At 47.6% G+C, this 22,717-nt stretch overlaps 1 protein-coding gene across 2 annotated transcripts in view; it reads left to right on the plus strand.

Moving 5' to 3' along the window:
• Nucleotides 1-22,717, plus strand: part of ARMH3 (armadillo like helical domain containing 3) — a 624,464-nt gene that overhangs the window by 527,123 nt on the left and 74,624 nt on the right. For both annotated transcript variants that reach the window (XM_086922652.1, XM_086922653.1), the window contains one exon: nucleotides 5,521-5,596. In XM_086922652.1, the coding sequence (XP_086778778.1) occupies nucleotides 5,521-5,596 (76 nt within the window). The remainder of the gene's footprint in view (nucleotides 1-5,520; nucleotides 5,597-22,717) is intronic.

Below are 22,717 nucleotides of genomic sequence, written 5' to 3' on the forward strand. Positions count from 1 at the left end.
AAACAAACAACTGTGAGCAATGTATAAGGAGTAGATGCGGTCAAGTGGTTTGTTAGTCATGTTATCTGAGTTAAAATCCCGGCTTCTCCGCTCCAATTTATCACAATGTGATCCTGAGCAGATCACTTTTTTTTTTTTTTTTTATTAAAAATTTATAAAGCGCACATACGCCCGAAGGCTTCTTGGCACTGGAAAGAGATAAAAAACATAACAAGGGGTGAGTCTGCAGGAATCTTTATTTCAAGTAAGCCTGTGTGAAGAGGTGAGTCTTAAATGCCTTTCTAAAGGCAAGGAGGTCCTTACTCTGTCTGAGGGCTAGTGGCAGAGAGTTCCATAGGGTAGCTGCTAAGAAGTGGAAACTGCTGCCACCTTGTCGTTTTTTCTTAAAGCGTGGTACTTCAAGTAGGTCTTTGTGGGCTGATCTCAGGTTGCGTGAGGGAACATATCTTCCAATCAGCTGCCTGATGAATAGAGGTCCCTTGCCTTGCAAAGCCTTAAAGATGATGCACCCAGCTTTGAATTCGGCTCTTTGAGCCACGGGTAGCCAGTGCAGGGTCTCTAGGCCTGATTTGATCGATTCCCATTTGGGTACATTGCAGATCAGCCTGGCGGCCTGATTCTGCAAGTACTGCAGTCTTCTAAGTTGTCCTACAGGTAGGCCAAGGTATAGACTGTTTGAGAAGTCGATGTGGGAGAGGACTAGAGCCATGACCACCTGGATTAAGGCGGAAGGAGTGAGGAAATGGGCGATTTTCCTAATTTTCCTCAATTGGAAAAATCCAGAGGAAACCACGGTTCCAATTTGGGATTTTAGCGAGAGGTCCTCATTGATGGTTATCCCCAGACTTTTTACAGTCAGAGATTTCTTAGGGGGGAGGCCCATATCAGCAGGCCAGAAGTTAGGGCTCCAACTGATTTCGCTCTTGCCGGGCAGGATCAACTCAGTTTTCCCTGGGTTTAATTTAAGGAGATTTGAGGACATCCAACTCTAGATTAAAGTCATAGTGGCTTGGAAGTCCTCCACAGCATTTGGGGAATTAAGAACGAAAACTAGCTGCAAGTCATCTGCATAATTGTATACAGTGACTTTGTGCTTTCTCAGGGCAAAAAGAAGGGGCCGCATATACAAGTTAAACAATAGGGGAGATAACGAAGAGCCTTGGGGCACCCCGCAGAAAGAATTGACTTTGGCAGCAGAAAAGGAGCCTAAGCGAACAGACTGAGTACGTTCAAAAATGAACGATTTCAACCAGGCTAGGGCAGAGTCTCTAAGGCCTGCCTGTTCGACACGGTTGACCAGGATAGAATAGTCAACCGTGTCGAATGCGGCGGACAAGTCAAGAAGTACCAGGGCTTGGTGAAGGTTTTTGTCAGCGTTGGACCTCAAGGTGTTCTGGACGGCCAATATTACTGCCTCAGTGGAGTGACCAGGCCGGAATCCTGCTTGGTTGGGTTGAGGAGCTTACATTGTCTGCAAACAACTCGGAGCGCCTAGGAGCGATTCAGATCCCGGTAGAAAAGCGGAGTTAGAGCAATAATTTGAAAAAAGTATTTCTTTTTGCTCCGCTTTGTATTTTTGTAAGGGGGAGTGGACTCAGATTGGAGCCTAGCGGGGGAGGATTGGTGTTGTTGCACACCCCTTATAAATGTATTTTCTAGTAAACAGTTGGGTATAGGTGCTTTCAGTCGGGGTTGGCGAGGTGTCAGATTTCACAAGGAATTTTTACTTAAACACACAAAAACACACACTCTCTCCTTTTCTGCTTTGAAAGTCTTCTAAAGTGTTGGTTATTTTACAAACTATTGTTTTATCTTACTTAACACCCCTACCAATCCCCATTCATCTCCCTTTCCACTGCCCCTTTAACCCCTGGCATGCTCACTGCTTTTCGTTTAAGGTATTTTAACATTGTGGGCCACATTGCCAGGGTGATAGTTTAAAAATCTAAAGCTCAAACCCCCTCCCCAGTCTTACTTGCCAAACTACGCCCCTGCTCAGATATAGCACCTCAAGTATATGAGACACAGAAAAGGGGTGCTGTCTTTAATTAGCAATGGGCCTCAACTTCTGGGGGGGCTACTGCAGAGTGCTCAGAACTGGCCTTAAGATATCAAGGACGCATGCTGTGATCCTTCAGTGCCAGACTTGGCTGCATAGCAGAATCTATCTATGGCTTCATGCGCCTGCAGCAGAGCTCTGTGCAGGACCTGAAGGTCATCGGTCAGGACCTCAGCAGGACTGGCTTAGTCTTTCACTGGAGTAAAGGGCAAAGGTCACATCTTATTACAGTGCTACAATGCTTGTCGAGTGCTGTAGCAGGCGTTGCACCACTGATGACTTTAGTGCTTGCTGGCGAAAGCCTATTGTCAGTGGCACTGGAATTATGCTGCAGGAGAGGGCCAAATTATGCGGCATTGCAGAGTACATTATGTAGCAAAACCAGGCAAATTATGCGGCCTAATGCGGCCCTTTTTGTAATGGTATTACTTTATTAGTTTGTCATTTTATAACTTGGTAACACTCTCTGGGCATTGGTTGCACTTCACTAGTACCAGTTTAACACCCAAACATAGCAATAAGCAACAGAAAGGTGACCCGTCCAGGTTTGAAAGGGCCTTCCAGTGCGCAGCAACACATGTCCTGGCATTTTTTGTAACTTTTGAACAGTTCGAGTTAGGAACAAATTATTTTTCTAATCTGTGGATTATGCGTCAGATGATGGATTATGTGGCAAACGCAGCAAATACATAATTATGCGAAAAAAGATGCAGCCGCACAATCGCATACTTCCATTAGCCTAGCCTATTGTATACAATACCAACACCTAACGTCCAAGTTTTTTGATGTCTCCATACCCAGAATGATTGGGTCCTCAAACTCTGAGGAGCTGCGGGGGCTGCAGCTAGCTGCGGTGTCCAGCCACCACCCGCACTTAAGCTGCGGGGAGCAGAAAACGTCTATTGAAAGGAACTCTGGCCACCAGAACACCTTCCGTGGCTGAGAAAAAAACCTCCAAAATGTACCACCTGCACCTGGCCGGTAGTCAAAGTTTGCAGATTTGAGTATGGTATTTCCCCAAGAAGAGATGAAAACATGCGGAATGGGGTCTGGTATTATCATGTATGCATGTCATTCCCTACTCCAGGGGTCCAGGGAGAAGTAACTTGTGATCTCCGTTATCTAGTTAGTATAGTTAAATCCCACCTAGTATCTCGCCTTCTGAGATAAGATGGAACTCGGAATGAGGCTTTAAATGGCCTTTGGGTCAGTAACATTGCTTTACATTTGTTGCATTTCTTCTTAGCTGCTTGCTGCTCATTGAATGGCTTACATTCTTCTTCTGGTGTTTGGCCCTCCCCAGAGCACAGCATCTTTGGCCATCCTTTGGATGACTTCTTTCCTTGCACGGTTTACACCAGGGAACTGAGTTTTTAGGTCGAGGACTGTAGGCTGCGCTTGCGCAGTCTCGGTCAGAGAATTAATGTCTCCTAGAGTGGGGCATTAACCCGCCCCTCTTCTCCATTGGCTGGCTTCCTAAACAGAGGCCAGCCATTAGAGGAGAGGGACAGCACTCCCTTTAAGCCCTGTCTTTTCGCAATTCGGGGTGTGTTTTTTGCATTCTTTCTATCTGTGACGTCATCCGTCACTCAACAAAAAACACGCCCCCGAATCGCGAAAATGTCGGAGCTTTGCGACAGCCATTTTTTTTCTTGTTTCCTGGTTCGCGTGTCCTCTTTTCTTCCCTGCTATTACATGCCAGAACCTGCGGTGCCCACCTCCTTACCACCCTCTGCTGGCTGTCTCAACGCCACCCACCGACAACGGAGACATGGAGGCGAAATTGGCTAATAGGTATGGAGGGGGACAGGGCGCAATGCTTGTTACTGCAATATGATTTGCCTTTCACTCTGACCTGTATTTCCGCTGGATTCTGCAGTATTTCATTTATGTTAAGGCCGAACGGCGCGCTGTCTGATTGGCTGTGTGACAGGCTGTGTTGGCTTATAGGTACTTTCAGGCAGGTACTAATGATTAAAGGGCGGCAGCTCCTCGCAAGGTGCGCCTGTAGGCTCCGACGTGTCACCAGCCAGAGATGGGTAGTGTCACAGGGCGCCCCTTGGATTATGGCCCGTCAAACTGTCAGGTGGCGGTAGGGTGCTCCTCGCAGGCCTGCCCTGTCATTAGCAGCCTGCACCAGTAAACAGCATTTGTTGTGGGTTTATTGTTAGCGCAGTGCATGACGGAAACGCCTCCCTACCAACATGGCGTCCCTCTGACAGTTGGAGCAGCTACCGGAGTCTGCCTGGGCTGGTTTGAATCACAGACAGTGGCAGTCGTTGCTGTCAAAGCCGCAGAGGAGGACCGAACTTCACTGCTGCCTTTTTCCATTCAGCAGAGCTGTGTGAGGGGCTGAGACCAGATGAGCTGCACCGGGGCTGCGGGACTCCCTTCCTCCTCGCCCGGGCTGCCGGGCTCTATTCCTCCTCCCTCGGGGCTGCCGCTCGCTGACCATGGGAGAAGGGTCAGCCAGCCGATCGTTCTTTCACGCAGGGTGTTAGCTGTGGCTACTTGTGTTGCCTTGTGGACCTGGACAGCCACTGCCCGCAGCAATGGGCTCAGCTGCCGCTGACTCTGCTCAGTGGCTGCCGGTGAAGGAGGAGACAATATTCCTGCATGACGGGCTTATCCGGGTCACCGGTCTAGCCGAGCTCCCCAGCGAGATCGGGGTGTCCGAGTCTGGCGGCACAGAGCTGGAGGGGAGTCTGTGCCCGGGCAGGGGGTTATCCCCTACCTGCTGATACCAGTCCACTGTGTGTACAAGAGGGCAGGGTGAGTGCATGGCTCATACCTGGGAAGTAATGTGGTCTGACGCAGAGTATGTGGCCTTTGTACAGAAATGGGGCTTTGGCGACAGACAGCCTGACCCCAGACCTGGGTTATGTGCGCATTTGTGGGGGAGATGGGGTGCGCATTTGTGGGGGAGATGGGGGGTGGGAGAACCTTATTCTACAACTGAAGGTAGTAGTGTGCGTGGCTCTGTCTGTGTGTGTGTGTGTGTGGCTCTGTGCGTGTGTGTGTGTGTGTGTATGTGTTTGTGCGTGGCTCTATGTGTGTGTGTGCTTGGCTCTGTGTGTGTGCCTGGCTCTGTCTGTGTGTGTGTGTGTGGCTCTGTGTGTGTGTGTGTGTGTGTGTGTGGCTCTGTCTGTGTGCATGGCTCTGTCTGTGTGTATGTGCGCTGCTCTGTCTATGTGTGTGTGCGCAGCTCTGTCTGTGTGTGTGCGCGGCTCTGTCTGTGTGTGTGTGTGCGCGGCTCTGTCTGTGTGTGTGTTTGGCTCTGTGTCCGCGAATACTCTCTACTACTCTCTAATGCTCATCTATTGCCATTGTAAATGACAATACCATTTATTTATGTTTTTTTAAAAAAAATGAAAAAAAATGTCATGAGCAATGCCAATAGCTCTACCTTTAATAATGCTGAGACCATTGCATTGTAAATGCTTGTTATTCTTCTTATTCAGTTTTGAGACTTTCTACGAATGCAGGCCAGTGGAAGGAGCCAGCCAGCAAAGTGACCCATGCACTTGTTAATATAAGGTAAGGTGAAAAATCACACATTAAATTTCGATGTGAGTTTTTTTCCAGAAAATGCTAGGCCTTGTGGTCATGTCTCAATGTTTTCAGTTGCTTTATTGTTTCTCTTTAAGTTGTGAACTTGTCTAAAACTTTTAGCAGTCCTTCACCAAGAAAATATCAATTGTAGGCATCGGAAATGTGCTTCACATTGCATTTTCTTGTGTTCAAATAATGTCATATCTCAGCACTTGTAGGTTTACTACTTAGTAGCAAAAGTGGAGGAACCAGGGGAGGTAGTGAGAAAATAAGAATATCTGCTACAAAATGGAAGGGGTTTACAAAGGGCTAAACTACTAAATTGAAATCAAAAGTTATACATCTAAAGTTACTGCAGCCCTATAGATGATAAAAAAAAGCTGTAAATGTACTTTAGCTCAGCCTTGGAGTAAGTCGAGCACCACACACGGCCACTTACTGGTACTGCAACACTTTCTCATAGAACGTTAAGGAGGCTGGGACCTAAAATAATGCAGAACACACAAAAGGTGATGAAGGAATGTTTGCATATAGTCCAACCACTTGCAGTCACTCTGGGTAGCATTTCAACTAAGCATGGGCGGAAAATCCGTTTCGCTCGCGGATTTTGCGGATTTTCGGGAAATTCGCAATCCGCGAGATTCGCGAATCTCCCGCAAAATCCGCAAATCCGCAAGCAGCGGATTTTGCTCGCACTGCTCGCACTGTTCGCGTGAGTTCGCGTGAGTTCGCGCCCCGCGAATAAGTGCAAAATTGCAGAAATACGATTTTAGCAAACTGAAAGTAACTACTTACCAGGTTCAAAAGTTCAGGCTCATCATTAGTAGCCATTTCCTGTAGTGCTTGCTGAGGGGCCCCTCCAGAGAGTTCAGTTGCCAGTTGCAACTATTATGTGACCCTGCTCTGAACCTCAGAATAGTTACACATATGCCACAAAGGTCCTGAATTACAGCTAAGGGAGACAAGCAGGAGCCAGGCTGGCAGTTCAAATCCATTAATCAGCCCCTAATTCATTATTGTCAGTTGGGGCAGGGCAGGTGTTGTAACTAATTTTGCAACAATGAAAGCACTTAGCAAGTGCAAAAGTTCACTAATCAGGAAGCACTAAGGAAGCAGGTGCCAGCTAAAAAAATATTCTGTGACACATTAATCAGCCCCAAATTAATTCAGGTCACTTGAGGCAGGGAAGGTGTGCTTGCGTTGCCACAATAATGTACACTGACTGGACAACCAGAGGGTGCTGTGATGAAACAGAGGGTGGCATGGGTGGGCCAGAGGGTGGCATGAGTAGTCAGAGAGTGGCAGTGGTGACAGAGAGTGGCAGTGATGAAGAAGAGTGTCCCAAACAGGCTGGACACGTAGAAACAACAAGTTCGCGAAACTTGCGACCCGACAGGTAAGTTCGCAATTTGCGACATTGTACAAAACCCTCGCGAACTGGCAGAAACCCGCGCAAACACACAAAAAAAAAAAATTCGCGAGAATTCGCGGATTTTGCGGATTGCGAGTTCGCAAATCCGCAAAATTCGCGAACGCGAGATTCGCAAAATTCGCCCATGCTTAATTTCAACCCATTGTTTTTCGACCACTGTGCCACTCTAGATAGAGGCTTACTTAATGCAAATCAGTACTGACCCTGCTCGTCATGGGAACAGTCTTGGCTTGGTTTAATCTGAGGTGTCACGGCAGGCACAACAAGCATTTACAATGCAATGGTTTCGGCATTATTAAAGTTAGAGCTATTGGCATTGCTCATGACATTGTTTTTATTTATGTTTTTAAAACATAAATAAATGGCATTGTCATTTACAATGCCAAAAGCTTAATGGCTCACAAATGCGAGACCTATTGCATTTGCACCCACACAGAGCCACACACACAAAGCCACCCACACACACATACAGAGCCACCCACACAGAGTCATTTACATAGAGCCACCCACACACACACAGAGCCACCCACACACACACAGAGCCACCCACACACACACAGCCACCCACACACACAGAGCCATCCACACACACACAGCCACCCACACACACAGAGCCACCCACACACACAGAGCCACCCACACACAGAGCCACCCACACACACAGCCACCGACACACACAGCCACCGACACACACAGAACCACCCACCCACACAGCCACCCACACACACAGGGCCACCTCCAAAAAAAGCTACACACACACAGAGCCCAATACACAGAGCCACACAGACAGAGCCCAACACACACACACAGACCCCCACACACACAGCCACCTACACACACAGAACCACCTCCAAAAAAAGCTACACACACACAGAGCCCAACACACAGAGCCACACAGACAGAGCCCAACACACACACACAGAGCCCAACACACACACACAGAGCCCCACACACACACACAGATCCCCCACACACACAGAGCCCCCCCCCCCCACACACACACAGAGCCCCCCCACACAGAGCCCCTCCCCCACACAGATCCCCCCAAGCACACACACAGCCACACACAAACACAGAGCCACCCACACAAAGCCAACCAGTACCAAAAGCCTCAAGCAAAATGGGGTACACAGAGGGCGCCAGGAGGCATACCCAACAAGGAAACTGAGAAGGAAATGAGGAAGCACTTTAAGGTGACTGGCAAGGGCCCAAAATGAACTGATGGCAGTACTAGGTCACCCGGAGGTCCCATGCAAAGTCTATACAGAAGCTTTTCACCGCTCCCTAAGGCAGCCTCCAGCATGAGGAAGGACTGTAGAGACCTGTACGGGGCAGTCAGCCAGCTCTGGGAAGATGTACGTCTGCTGCTGCTTGGTCTAGTCAAACTAACAATTTTACTTACACAAAAATCAAAAGATGCTAAAAAAGCAACGTGACCACATCCTGTAAAGGAACTTTTGAAATACATCTGCACAAATCAATAAACATGCATGAAAGTGAAGTGCAAGGGAGAGTGTGTCAGATGGAAGGGGCATGCATCAGAGGACCCTTGTGCGTCGCTCTGTCCTATTGGCTCAGCTGGTCAACAATGCCATAACTACATTTTCACAAGTTATACATTTCAGCGTTTCACAGAACTGTTAATAATTAGAATGACCCTAATGGAGTCAACACTTCTCCGAACTCGGCACATGAAGGCATAAATGGAGGTTTGGCCTCCTAGTCAGAAATGGACAACAGCCTGCCAGTACCTACATAAGAAAGCAGCACACCTGCATAAACCCTGTTATCCGGGTAAAACTGGATTTTTAACTCATGAAGAAGCATGCCATTGCGGTGGAAACCACTCAGCTGCTGCAACTTATGGCTAACTAGATAGTGTAATTTAAATATAACCCTGAATCTTGCTCGACGGCGAAACAATCCTAGCCTGTCACTACCCTACTACATCCTAGGGTTTGCTCGCCTACGGAGGAGCCTTTTTTTTAAAGGTAAAGTTTACAGAAACCACCACCGTCTCTCTAAAGCCTTTCACCGCCAACCCCCAAGGTCTTCAAAAAGCACATGACCCAACCCTGGCATTTCTCCACACACCTGCCCACAGAAGCATTCTCGCCCTTCGACTGGTATTTCTCTGTAATACTTACCAGTTCCCCGCTGGTTAAGTTGCTAGGGCGCAGGGTTCTCAAGCCCTGCCGCTATGTGGCTCTATGCAATACACTCAATGTAAATGCGAGGACCAACCATGTAATGCAAGTTTGATCACTTGTTTCATACTTTGTGCTAATAGCTCAAGGCAAGCAGAAATTGGGTTTTCGGAACCCGGGCCACCAGAGCCATCGGTGAACAGCCTCTTTATGCCCTTCAGCGTGATAATGGTGCACACATTTCAAAGGTGATACTAGGTTAGCGCCACTGGAAGTATTCTATTCTGCATCCGTGGCGTTGCCTGCGTAGTTATAATTTTACCACATTTGCCACATAATCCATCATTGACGGCATAGTTTGCAAATTGTAACCAAAAAATTGCTTTCAGTTCAAACTGATGAAAAGTTACTCAAAACCAAGCCAATGTGAGCCCCTGTGCAGTGAAGGCCCTTCGCAAAGGAAGACTGATACTCTTTCAGTTGTCTATTGTTGCGTTTATGTAGTAAACTGGTGCTAACAGTGAAATATTTTCAAAAATATTATTACAATGTGTACAACTTAGAAAACTATGACGGAATACTATCACAAAATGTGGCACAGTAAGCCAAATATTTTGACTTTTGTTGCTGCATAGTTTACTTAACCGTGCCACATAATTTCACAGTGATTGAGCTGGGTATTAGTAATGAAAACCATGTGCTATGAAGATGAGGAAAAGGGTCCGGATGACAACTGTGACAGGATGCTGGGCCTGACATACTAGAGGTGATGACTGACATATAGGGGGCACTCACCCTGAACGCATTTCAAAAATAAAATGGGGTAAACTGGTTGGTTAGGCTTAATTGAAGCACAGTAAAATTCTAGAAAATTCATGAAGTGCCCTTTCAGAGCCTGTGAATGCTTAGCAAATTTATGAGAAAACTCTACTTCAAAATGTACTATTTTACCGTATTTTGTCCCCTGAATTTTCTCGAGGGGAGACCCAACCGAGCCACGCTAGAGGAACTCGGTCTCACTCAGTTCTGCGCACTCGAATTCGTGTCAAGGATTACACCCCCCACTTAAAAAGATCACCAGATCCCTCGGATCGACCACGCCAATCACATGCCTTCCCTCGGGTTCATCCCTTACCCTGGAATAAAAGAACGAAAACAGATTATCATACGTTTAGCATGAAGAGGGCTTTAAATTGGATAAAAAAACTGGGGGAAGGGGCATTGAGCGAAGCCATTAGCGCAGGAGAACCCAGCACGAGATAATAGCACTTGTAGAATCGATGCACTGTGGAACGCGTTGCGGTAGTTGTCCATAGGCTTGTCCACAGACCAGGCGTGTTCTCAGCCCAGTATCCACAGACCAGATGTGCTCTCAGGCTGGTGAGGGCAACTGAGTGAACATCAGATTTCATGGTTTACCGAGCAGGGCCCGATCAAGCATAGATCTAAGCGCTATGCCGACGCCCGCGCCTCAGACTGGGGGCTCTCTGCTGAGCAGCGCGGCTCCACGGCCAGGCCAGCGCCTCGCTGCTGGGGGGCTGCTTCTTTGGGTATAAGCCTGCCTTGCGCACCCTGGCTGCTGCACTGAACGTGTCTCCTCAGGTTAAGAAACAAAGGCTGTCTGGAGAGTAAAAAACACACGTGCGTCACAACTGGGGCAAGTGGATTTCCGTGCATTTAACTGATTTTTCTTTTTAGAGAAAAGTGATATTACTGCCACTTTCCCAACCTTCTCTAAAGATTTAGGAGACTTTTAGTATGCGCATGTTGTTGAATGACTAAATGCACAGATCCGCCAAAACACGAAGGTGCCTTTCTATTTATGCGGCTGGCAAACAAACAAAGCGCTGAGATTTTCGGAATCCGGGGTGTGTTTTTTTTGTTGTTGAGTGACTGCCAAAGAAACGAAAAAACAGGACCCCGATTCCGAAAAGGACGGGGCTGAAATGGAGTGACGCCCCTCTGCTCCAATGGCTGGCCTCCGTTTAGGAAGCCAGCCAATGGAGAAGAGGGGCGGTTTAAGCCCCCATATTGCAAATCATTACATTTCGGCTGCACAAACACTGCTGCGCAGTGTATCGCTAGGCCGAAACCTAAAAATTATGCTTTGTAAAGCTACTCTGAAGGGCTGCCACTATTTTGATTATTTGCAGGCATTCCTCCCATCACCTTTTGTTTGTTTGATGTAACACCCGACGTGGCAAGGGTATGCCCAGATGTCAAGTCAAGTCAAGTCAATGAATTTATATAGCGCGCTAAATACCCAGAGGGTCTCAAGGCGCTTGAAGAGGGGTGGGGAATTACTGGTCGAATATCCACGTTTTAAGTTGCTTTCTGAATGCTAGGTGGTTCTGAGTGAGGCGAAGGTGAATGGGAAGTGAGTTCCATGTTTTAGCAGCCAGGTAGGAGAAGGATCTTCCTCCCATGGTGGTTTTGTTGATGCGAGGTACCGCAGCAAGGGCTTGGGTGGAAGAGCGCAGCTGGCGGGAGGGGGTGTAGAAGGAGAGTCGTGTGTTGAGGCATTTGGGTCCGAGTTCGTAAAGTGCTTTGTGTGCGTGGGTTAGGAGGTGGAATGTTATCCTCTTATTGACGGGGAGCCAGTGAAGGTCTTTCAGGTGACCAGAAATGTGGTCTTTACGTGGGATGTCTAGTATGAGTCTGGCTGCTGCGTTCTGGATGCGTTGGAGTTTTTTCTGAAGTTTTGCGGTGGTACCGGCATAAAGGGTGTTTCCGTAGTCCAGTCGGCTTGTAACCAGTGCGTGGGTGACTGTTTTTCTAGTTTCGGTGGGGATCCAGCGAAATGTTTTTTTGAGCATGCGGAGAATGTTGAAGCAAGATGATGAAACGGCGTTGACTTGTCTGGTCATCGAGAGTGAGAAGTCCAGGATGACGCCCAGGTTCCGCGCGTGGTCCGTTGGGATGGGTGCTTTTCCAAGGGCCGCTGGCCACCAAGAGTCGTCCCAGGCGGAAGGGGAGGTACCTAAGATAAGGACTTCTGTTTTATCTGAATTCAGTTTCAGCCGGCTGCGCTTCATCCACTCGGCTACTTCTTTCATTCCTTCATGTAGGTTGGTTTTGGCGGTGTTGGGGTCTTTGGTGAGTCAGAGGATAAGTTGAGTGTCATCAGCGTAAGAGATGATGTTGAGGTTGTGTTGGCGTGCGATGGCCGCGAGGGGGCTCATGTATACGTTGAAGAGGGTGGGGCTGAGTGAAGATCCTTGTGGCACGCCGCAGATGACTTCAGAGGCTTCTGACTTGAATGGTGGGAGGCGGACTCTCTGAGTTCTTCCGGCAAGGAACGAGGTGATCCAATCAAGAGCTTTTCCTTGGATTCCGATGTTTGAGGCGTTGTAGCAGGGTGCTGTGACAGACTGTGTCGAAGGCTGCGGAGAGGTCGAGGAGGATGAGGGCGACTGTGTCTCCATTGTCCAGTAGAGTTCGAATGTCGTCTGTTGCTGCGATGAGTGCGGTCTCAGTGCTGTGTTTTGTTCGGAAGCCGGACTGTGAAGAGTCGAGGGATTTGTTGGTTTCGAGGAAGGTGGCGAGCTGGTTGTTGAGAGCTTTCTCGATGACTTTGGCCGGGAATAGAAGGAGCGAGATGGGGCGGTAGTTTTTGAGTTCGGTGGGGTCGGCTGTGGGTTTTTTCAGAAGGGCGCTGAGTTCGGCGTGTTTCCAGCTTTCCGGGAAGGTGGCGGAGTTGAGGGAGCAGTTGATGACGTCTCGGAGGTGTGGTGCTATGATGGAGTCTGCTTTGTTGAAGATGTGATGAGGGCATGGGTCTGTGGGGGATCCTGAGTGGATGGAGTTCATCAGTCGGATGGTGTCCTCCGTGGAGATTGGGTTCCAGTCATAAAGGATGTTCAAGGGGGGTGAAGGTACAGCAGAGGGTTGTGTGGGTTGGTCTCCGGGTTGGTTGTCGAAGCTGCTGTGGATTTCAGCGATTTTGTCGTGGAAGAACGAAGCTAGGGAGTCGCAGAGGGTTTGAGAGGGAGTGATGTCGTTGGAGTTGGCAGTGGGGTTGGTAAACTCTTTGACGATGTTGAATAATTCCTTGCTGTTGTGGGCGTTGATGTCTAGTCGGCCTTTGAATGCGGCTCTCTTGGCAGTCCGGATCAGTTGGTGGTGTATTCGGGTGGCGTTTTTGAAGGCGTCCCTGGTGCTAGTGTTTGGGTCTTTTTTCCAGGCCTTCTCAAGGGAGCGACAGTGTTTCTTGGATTTCTTAAGATCATCGTTGAACCAGGATGCGTTTTTGTTGCCTAGTTTGATTTGACGCTTTTTCAAAGGTGCTAGGATGTCGGCGCTGTTGGTTAGCCATTGATTGAGGTTAATGGCTGCTTGGTTGGGGTTCGAGGAGTGGGCGGGGGGGTTTTGAAGAAGCGATGAGGAAATCTGGTCGATGGTGATTTTGCTCCAGTTTCTTCGCAGAGTAGGTTGAGGATGGTTGTGGGTCGTGGTCTTTTTGTAGGTAAAGTGAACGCAGCTGTGGTCCGTCCAATGGAGAACTGTGGTGTGGCTGAAGGAGATATGTTTGCTGGAGGTGAAGATAGGGTCGAGTGTGTGCCCTGCGTAGTGAGTGGGGGTATTAACAAGTTGTTTAAGTCCGAGGTTGGCGAGATTGTCCAAAAGGGTGGTGGCGTTGCGGTCGTTGCTCTTTTCCAGGTGAAAATTGAGGTCTCCCAATAGAATGTAGTCCTCGGAGGGGAGGGCGTGTGGGGTGATAAAGTCTGTGATGTCTTCACTGAATTGTGCACGGGGTCCTGGTGGCCTGTAGAGGAGGGTGGCTCTGAGTGTGGTCTTGGGGTCGGTTTGGATCTGGAAGTGAAGGTGCTCGGTGCTAGAGAGGTTGACGTCTGAGCTGGTTGTGATGCGGATGGAATTCTTGCGAACGATGGCGATGCCTCCTCCTGTATGGTGGGTGTGGTCTTTTCGGATGATCTTGTAGCCTTCCGGGATGGCGATGGTGATGTCTGGGGCTGAGGAGGCGTTCATCCATGTTTCTGTTAGGAAGGCGACGTCCGGAGAGATGGTGTCTAGTAGATTCCAAAGGTCGATGGCGTGTCTGTGGACCGAGCGGGTGTTGAGCAGGATGCATTTTAGGTGGTTGGCATCAGATCTATGTTTGGTGTTAGTGGATGAGGGATTGGTTTTTGTACAGTCAAACTTGCAGGAGTTGCAGGTGAAGGGTCCATGGGTGTGTCCAGGTGCGGCTTGGGCGCAGTTGGGGAGTCGGCCGGGGTTTAGTGCAAGGAGGGAGGAGGAATCGTATGTAATGCGGTTGGGCTGGGACTTAAGGGAACCAGGGGGTCTGTCGCTGGGCGCGGGCTTGGCCCGGACGGGCGTAGACGGGCTTACCTTTGGCGCACCTTCGGCGCGGCCGCAGCGCGTGGACGCTGCGCGTTGGAGCATTGGTCATTGATATGGATGGCTGAGGGTGCGGAGCGTGGGAGGGGCAGCAGGGAGGCGGGAGCGAGGTCGAAGGAGGGCTCGGGTCAACAGCCAAAATGGCAGCAACAACAACAACAAACGCGGCAATGCAGGGCGAGAAGGGGCACTGGCAGTGGGGGCCAAGGGGCGCTTTGAGGTCCAGGTATAGTATGGGTACTGCCGCAGTGGGAGCGTGTACAAGCGTGGGGTGGAAGCACTAAGTAGAAAGTGATTTCAGCCCAAAGAAATGAACAATCAAATGCACGCAGGCAGAGTGCTATGCAAATTAAGTACACTCTAAGGCGCTTTTCACACGATCACAGTCTAGTTCAGAGTAAATGGCCAGAGGTGCATTCAGACGCAGCGCTATCACAATAAATCACAATCAATGCAAATGGAGCCACTACAGTGCAGTAAATAGTGTCTAGCGGTGCACGTAGTCAAGGCGCTAAGAAAATGCAATTATTCAACAATGTACAGGGATTAAGGTAGAGGAGCGCGCGAGCGGATCACAGTGCAAGCAGAATAGCTGAACGATACCACAGTAATCAGGAGGAGGATGCGAGGGGAGCGACCACTCGTCAGGACGGCAAGATGTGGGCCCAGTGCTTACTGTACCACTAGAACCAAGCTGCACCTGACTGGAAGAGGTCCAACTAGGCCGAAACCAGTTGTGGATTGTTTGGGTTTTGGTTCAAAGAGGAGCTGGCTTGGCAGTTTGGGCTAGACTTTCTATTGGAGCAGGACCAAGGCTGATTTACATTTTCTGGGTCTTATCTGTGTTGGCACGTTGGGCAATACAATGATGGGTTAGAATGCTACCCTAATTGATTGCCATTGGTTAGGCTATTTGTAATCATTCGTCCCATCACCTTTTGTGTGTTTGATGTAACGTCCTATGTGGCCAAGGATATGCAAATACATGGTTTCTGTCCTCACTATGCCTTTGAAACCAAGTTGCAGCCAACTGAAGAGGCCAAGTAGGCCAAAACTGTTGTTGGAGCAGGACCAATGCTGATTTGAATTTGGCTGGGTCTAACCAGGAGGTGCATGGTGGGCAGAAAAAAAATGATGGGTTGTTATGGTGCCCTGAGTGGTTGACAGTGGTTAGACTAATTACAAGCATTCCTCTGTCAACTTGTGATGTTTTTACTTAAAATAACACTACATGGGAAACAATGTTAAATATAATTGATTCAACTTTAAAAAACAATATATAAATATATTCATTCACAGAAAAAATAAAGGTTAGGGGACGTTTGAGTTAGGCTCAGATTTCACATGCTCAAAACCATAGAAGTCCAGCAGTTTAAGTTACCTGAGCTAACTATAACTTAGGCCCTGACAATGACTTCATATAATACATCACTCATGACATGGTCAGTGACATCACTGATGGATCTCAAATGACGTCACTGATTACATCATCCACAGAACCACTCATGCACCCACACAACCACTCACACACTCATACAATCCCTCACACATCCTTACTACTTTTGTACCGTCACAAACTCACACAACCACTCACACACCCATACAACCACCCACACACCCATACAACCACCCACACACCCATACAAACACTCACACACCCATACAACCACTCACACACCCACGCAGCTACTCAGGCACTTACTCACACAGCTGTACAACCCTCACACACCCATACAACCACGTATGCACCCATACAACCAGTCACAGACCCATACAGCCACTCACACACCCTCTGACAGACCTTTTCAGCCATTCTCACACCCAATGATAGATCCATACAGCCGCTCACACACCAACTCACACACCCATACAGCCACTCAGACACCCACCCACTCACTCTGTGAGAGGGGCTGTTTGAGTGGCTGTATTGGAGAGTGAGTGTCTGTGAGAGTGTCTGTATGGGTAATGGAGTGAGTGAGTGTTTCTATGTATGTGTGAATGTGTATGTAAGTGATTGTGTGGGTGTGTGAGTGATTGTATGGGTGAGTGGGTGGCTGTTTGAATGGGTGTTTGCTTAAGTTAGTTGGTGTGTGAGTGGCTGTTTTGTAGAGTGAGTGTCTGTGTGAGTGGCTGTATGGGTGAGTGAGGGGTTCTATGGATGTGTGAATGTGTATGTAAGTGATTGTGTGGGTGGTTGTATGGGTGAGTGAGTGGCTATGTTGAGAGGCTGCATGGGTGAGTAGGTGTGTGAGTGAGTGGTTGTATGGGTAAAAAAGTGAGTGTGTGACTAGCTGTTTGAGTAAGTGTGTGGCTATGTGAGTGACTATGGGTGAGGGAGTGGTTGTGTGAGTAGCTGCATTACTTTTATTTTTCTTTCCGTCTTAGTAAGAATAGGGGAACACAAAAGTATGATTCGGAACCAGAACATTAAGTCCAATCTAGCGGCCCATTGGATCACTAACCAACACAACATATCCCAAGTTCGGTTAATGGTCATAGAAAAGATTGAAGACAGAGAAGGGACAGATTGTCGCAAGATCTTATCTCAAAGGGAGGTCATGTTGATGTTTTTTGTAACATGTATTAAAACATAGGGACATAGGATATTGGTTGTCATCTGCACGTGAAATTCAGTTATATATGTGATGCAAATGTCAACACGAAGGTGTACACTCAGGAAGCCATATGAATGATGCATAGAATACATGTGATACGTGACACAAGACAAGTTAAGCAGGAGAAGCCTAACATTACGACAGAAGCCACGGCACTACAGCAGTAATTTAGGTAAGTTTGCTTTATTCAATTAAAACACCATGTGCAAATTGCAAATATATATTCAGGCAACAAATGTATGACTCTGCACTCCTGGGGCCTCCACTTGCCAAATTGATTCCATAAAAATCCGCAAAACGTCAACGCTTTTCAACCATTCCGGTCTTGATCACTGCAGCTGAGTGAGTGTTAAATTGCGATGTTAGTTCTCATGCCTTTTATACCCTAATCGGCATGGTGGTACTTGGGATCCGTGTTACTATCCCACCTTGAAGTTTTTGCTATTTACAAAATGTGTGCACGCCTCAGAACAATGAATAATTGGTTAACCCAGCACATACTTCAAGGTGGGATAGTACAGGGACCACAAGTACTAACATGCCCATTAATTTTAACATACTCTTTGTTCTCTATTTAAGTAAATGTTGCAATGGTTTTTAATAACTATGCAAAGAAAAAATAAACTTAAACTTAACAAGCCCATTAGGTCCATGATGCCCGATGGAGCTACCTGGTTTAGCTATAGGGGAGATGGGCCGTGGACTCCCTCCTTGGTCGTCACCTACCCAGTCGGCCTTTTCATTTCGTCTCTCCTTGTTGTCTCTTCCCCTATCCTCCCTTTCTCACCTTCCCTGTCCCCTCCCCTCTGCGCTCCATTTATTTTGCCATCCATGTTCCTTAAATTGTTTCGTACTGAGACCTAGCTATTTGGCCAAAGCCCGATGGAGCTACCTGATAGCTATAGAGGAGATGGGTTTTGGGACTCCTCCTCGACCGTCACCTACCCAGCCGGTCTTTGGGCAGACTTTCCTTTTTCTTTCTGCCGTATCCCCCTCCCATTCGGTTTTTCTGCGAACCTCTTCCCTCAACACCTGAGACCGAGCTACTTTGTCTGATGCCCGATGGAGCTACCTGGTTTAGCTATAGGGGAGACGGACCGTGGATTCCCTCCTTGGTCGTCACCTACCCAGTCGGTCTTTAGACAGACTTCCTCTCTTCTCTACGGTTGTCTCTTCCCTTATCCTCACTTTCTCACCTCACCGACCCCCCACTTCTTCTGTCTCTCCTTTCTCTCCTTTCCTAACGTATTGCTGACTGTTCGTTGTAAGATATAATTTTTGATCTTGTTCTGTTATACTGTTAAACCACATTGTTGCACTTCCTTTCGTCCCTCCTGTTGTCTCCTCCCGCATCCTCCCTCTCTTTATGTCTCCCCTTCTCCCTTCTCTCAATGGATTGACACTGAACTTTTTTTGCCTGATGCCTGATGGAGCTACCTGGTTTACTTATAGGTGCGATCGGCTGTGGATTCTCTCCTTGGTCTTCACCTTACCCTGCCGGTCCTTAGACAGATCTCTCTTTTCGTCTCTCCATATTGTCTCTTCCCTTATCCTCCCTTTCTCACCTTCCCTGCCCCCTCCACTACCTCTCTCTCTCCTTTCTCCCCTCTCCTAATTGTATTGCCTAATCTTTTTGGGGGATTTTTGTGTAATTATTGAACTTTTTCTGTTACATTGTTTATTCTCATGTAAAGCGCTCTGATACCTCTGGGTCTAGCCAGCGCCATATAAAACTCTTTAAATAAATAAAAAATAAAAAATAAATAAATAAAAATGACCACTAACATTGTAATTAAACACAGATTTAGCTGCCGTGTTCAAGACCAGAATGGTTGAAACGTGTTGGTGAGTATTGCTGAGTTTTATTACATCAATTTGGTAAATGCAGCCCCCGGAATGCAGCGTCATTAATTCGTTGCTTGAATTATCTCGATAATACTGGTCATCCCCTAACGACTGCACCAGCAGTCCGAGTGCGCCACTTGTGACCGCTTTGTGTTTATATATCCCGCCTTTATCATATAGATAGGCAGTCCCGCCTTTTCATCTCTTGCCCTCTCTGCCACCCTCCCCACCGAGTAAATTTGGGAGCCTATGAGGAAAAGAAGAGTTGAATCCTTTCTGAAGTCTCTAGGTGCGACGCCACGAAGCATATTTTCCAAACCAGTAACTCATTGTATTATTATGCAAGGAGTTGCAGTCTGATGTGTCCGTTGGAGAGCACAGAATGCTCCCAGTCCAATGTTTTTATTCCGATAAAGCCACATTTCCGTATTAATGTAATAAACTGATTGTTTGAATAATGAGAAAATTTGACTGTGTCGCATTTGATTAAATTTGTAACTTGTCCTTTTCATAAAAGCCCTAATTATAGCATTTGGACATCTGAAAAACTATTCTTTATGGAATGTCTGATTAGTAATGCGCTCAAATGTATCGTTGGAAGATTAATTGTCAAATGTGCCGTGTTCATTCAGTGTTATTTAAATTGTTTTTGATTAGTAAAATTAAAAGTATCACATTTTAGAATTCAGTTTCATGAACATCGGAAGGAATTTCTAGTGTAGTTAAATGTCTTTTGAAGTCTGGACCCCGGCAGCCTGTTTTTCTGCATGTTCGTGCTGTGTCTGGTATTGGGCTTGTGATAAATGAGTTGATTTACTGCCCCTGATTATAGATTCGCTCCAGGAATCTGATAGTGTACATGCAGTAAACACAGTAGGGATTTCTGGTAATTGGTGTCTGTTTAATTTAGTTTTTGTTAAGTGATTTAGTCACTAGCACGCGATTGTTTTAGGTGGTTTAGTCTTACCACAGGATTCTCTAGCAATGCATAGCATCGTTGTCTTCGTTTTGTAGGGTTTCTTTTATTCGTTTTATTTCATTCAGGTATTTTAGGGAGGATTAATATAAACAAGTCCGTCATACTGAGTGCATGCTGCATCCTTAAAAGCTTCTATTTGACTGTTTTTCTTGTCATTTGGACAGTCTTCCATAAATCATATATACATTACGTTTGTAACGCGCACTCCGCTCATACTCCATGCGCGAACATCGCATTCCAGATGCGCCTGCTCTGGAGAACAGTTTTGGAGCATTTTCCGTTCCGTTTTCTCACTTGAGGGCTGATCATAAGATTCATAATATACAGAATAATTGATTCGTTCCAAAGAAAGCTTCTGATATTCGACCCCCCAACCATCCTGCTTCCCACTTACACCGGCCCGCATTAAGAAAGACCTTTTAAAATCTAACTATGCCCCCTCGCGCAACTTACGATCTGTGCATAAAGGCTTGGCAACTATCCGTCCGTTTAAGAAGAAACGCCAAGGAGGTAATTGCTTCCATCATTTGGCGGCCACCTTTTGGAACTCCCTACCACTTGTCTGAAGACAATGTCAGGACCTTCTGATTTTTAGACAATCTCTCAAAACTTGGCTTTTTAAAGAGGCGTATGCTTAGAGTAACTGTGTTTTGTGCCCTGTTTTACCAGTCAGCGCCAAGAAACCTACGGGTGTATGAGCGCTTAAGAAGTTTATTTTAACATAACATAACATAAAATCCAGATTCTTCCTTGCCGCTGAATAACTGTTGCTGGAAATCCAAGCTACTCTTGATCTGGGGAAAAGTGGAGATTAGGACTTTTTTATGCTTCTAAACCCCTTTGTTTTACCCTCCCACTGACATATGTATAACTTCAGTGGATTTGGTAACTTTTACTGGGCCTGTCTCAATTTACTGGCCGATTCTATTGAGGGCCTATTAAATGTGCGGAGATCAAGAGCAGAATGGTTGGTGTGGCGGCCATATTTATGTGCTTCCCTCCCAGAGGGCATGTGCAGTGGCCGAGAGAAGGCAGTGTTGTGTGTCGTTGCAAATTGCAGGTCTGACATAGAGACTGCTTTCACTATTTTGTCAGCCTCTCTGTTTCCAAAATAAAAAAAGAATCCGAGTCATTTGCATTTTATTTCCACCGTGTACAGAATACAACTTGGGGCAGTGTGCCAGCTCACTTCAGCCATTGGCACTCTTGGACTGTGAGTCCGGAACAAGGCTTACCAGAACCGCATCGGAGAACACGTCTCGGGAAATCCTCCCCGCACCGGGGCAGAACAACGTTTTGGAACCTTCGCACCTGAAGACCCATTTTCCTTTCTTTCCCATGAGACATCCTTTACCTCTTACGTATTCACGAGTTTAGGCAATCACCCAATTTCTTGAAGACTCCGCCTAAGACTGGAACACTATTCATGCATGTTACTTAAGAAAGATTTACAAACGGAGTAGTCTGGAGAAACGCACAGTCCGTGATACGTTTCATTTCTGTACACCTGGTCTCGAGCGGGCCGGGTTGGAATTATCACCGGCCTAGCGACCTGCTGTGCGCCATCATAATCATTCAGCCCTGAGGAGTTGCAGAATCATCGCATTCCAACGCGACGAAACACGTGTCGGCTGGCTATCAAGAATATTAAATGAACAGTGGAACAAAAAGACATTGGGGTTCTTTCTGACAGCTACAACTTAAACTTTTGAGGTGCCAACTAAGGCACCAAATCTATACTCTCTTTTCTACTGTGGTGTGTGCGATAGGCATTTGTTTTATTTGGTTGGCGGATGAAGACCCCTTGGCCGCTAAGGGTCCTTAGGGACCAAGCAAGGCCTCCTGTTACCTCCACCAGGCCCCACACAGTGGGATTGCTGAAAGGTGGTTGGAGGACACGCCCCCTTTCTCCACCACTCTGCAAAAATGCCTCTTGGGAAACTGCTGGTGGGGGGATGAGGGCCTCGTGCTTCCTGAGGGCCTCCGGACTAAAGTGGACTTAATACCCCAAGCAGCAGTGCACCAGGAGGTGCATTTGCAGAGTGGTGGGGAAAGCGAGCATGGCCTCTGATGACCTCTCAACAATCCAGCTGTGTGCATCTTACTGGAGGTAACCAGAGGGCTTATTGGGCCCCAAGGACCCTCAAGAGCCAAGGGGACTTAATTCCCCTACTAGTAGTGCTCCAAAAAGTGCGATTCCAAGGTGGAGAAAGGGGGTGTGGCCTCCAAAAACCTCTCAGCCACTGTGTGGGACTTGCTGGAGGTAACAGGAGGGGTAGTTGGCCCCCAAGGACCCTCAATAACCAAGGGAACTTCTAGTAGTGCACCACAAGGTGTTTTTGCAGAGTGGTGGAGAAAGGGGGCTTGACCACCTACGATGTATTAGGAATCCCGCTGTGTGGGATTTACTGGAGGTAACAGGAGGGGTAGTTGGGCCCCAAGGACATCCTTGGGGGCCAACTAACCCTCCTATTACCTCCAGTAAATCCCACACAGCGGGATTGGTAAGAGGTCTTTGGAGACCATGCCCACTTTCTCCACCACTCTGTAAACGCTGCTCCGCTCGTGGTGCACTAATAGTTGGGGGATGAAGTCCACTTTACTCCCTTATGGACCTTAGGGGCCAAGAAGCCCTCCTGCTATCTCCTGTAAGTCCTACCCTGGGGATTCCTGAGAGCTGGTCGGAGGCCCAGCCCTCTTTCTTCACCAGTCTGCAAACACGATCAC

The sequence above is a fragment of the Lissotriton vulgaris genome, chromosome 5, assembly GCF_964263255.1.
Source record: "Lissotriton vulgaris chromosome 5, aLisVul1.2, whole genome shotgun sequence".
Classification (NCBI taxonomy): Eukaryota; Metazoa; Chordata; class Amphibia; order Caudata; family Salamandridae; genus Lissotriton; species Lissotriton vulgaris.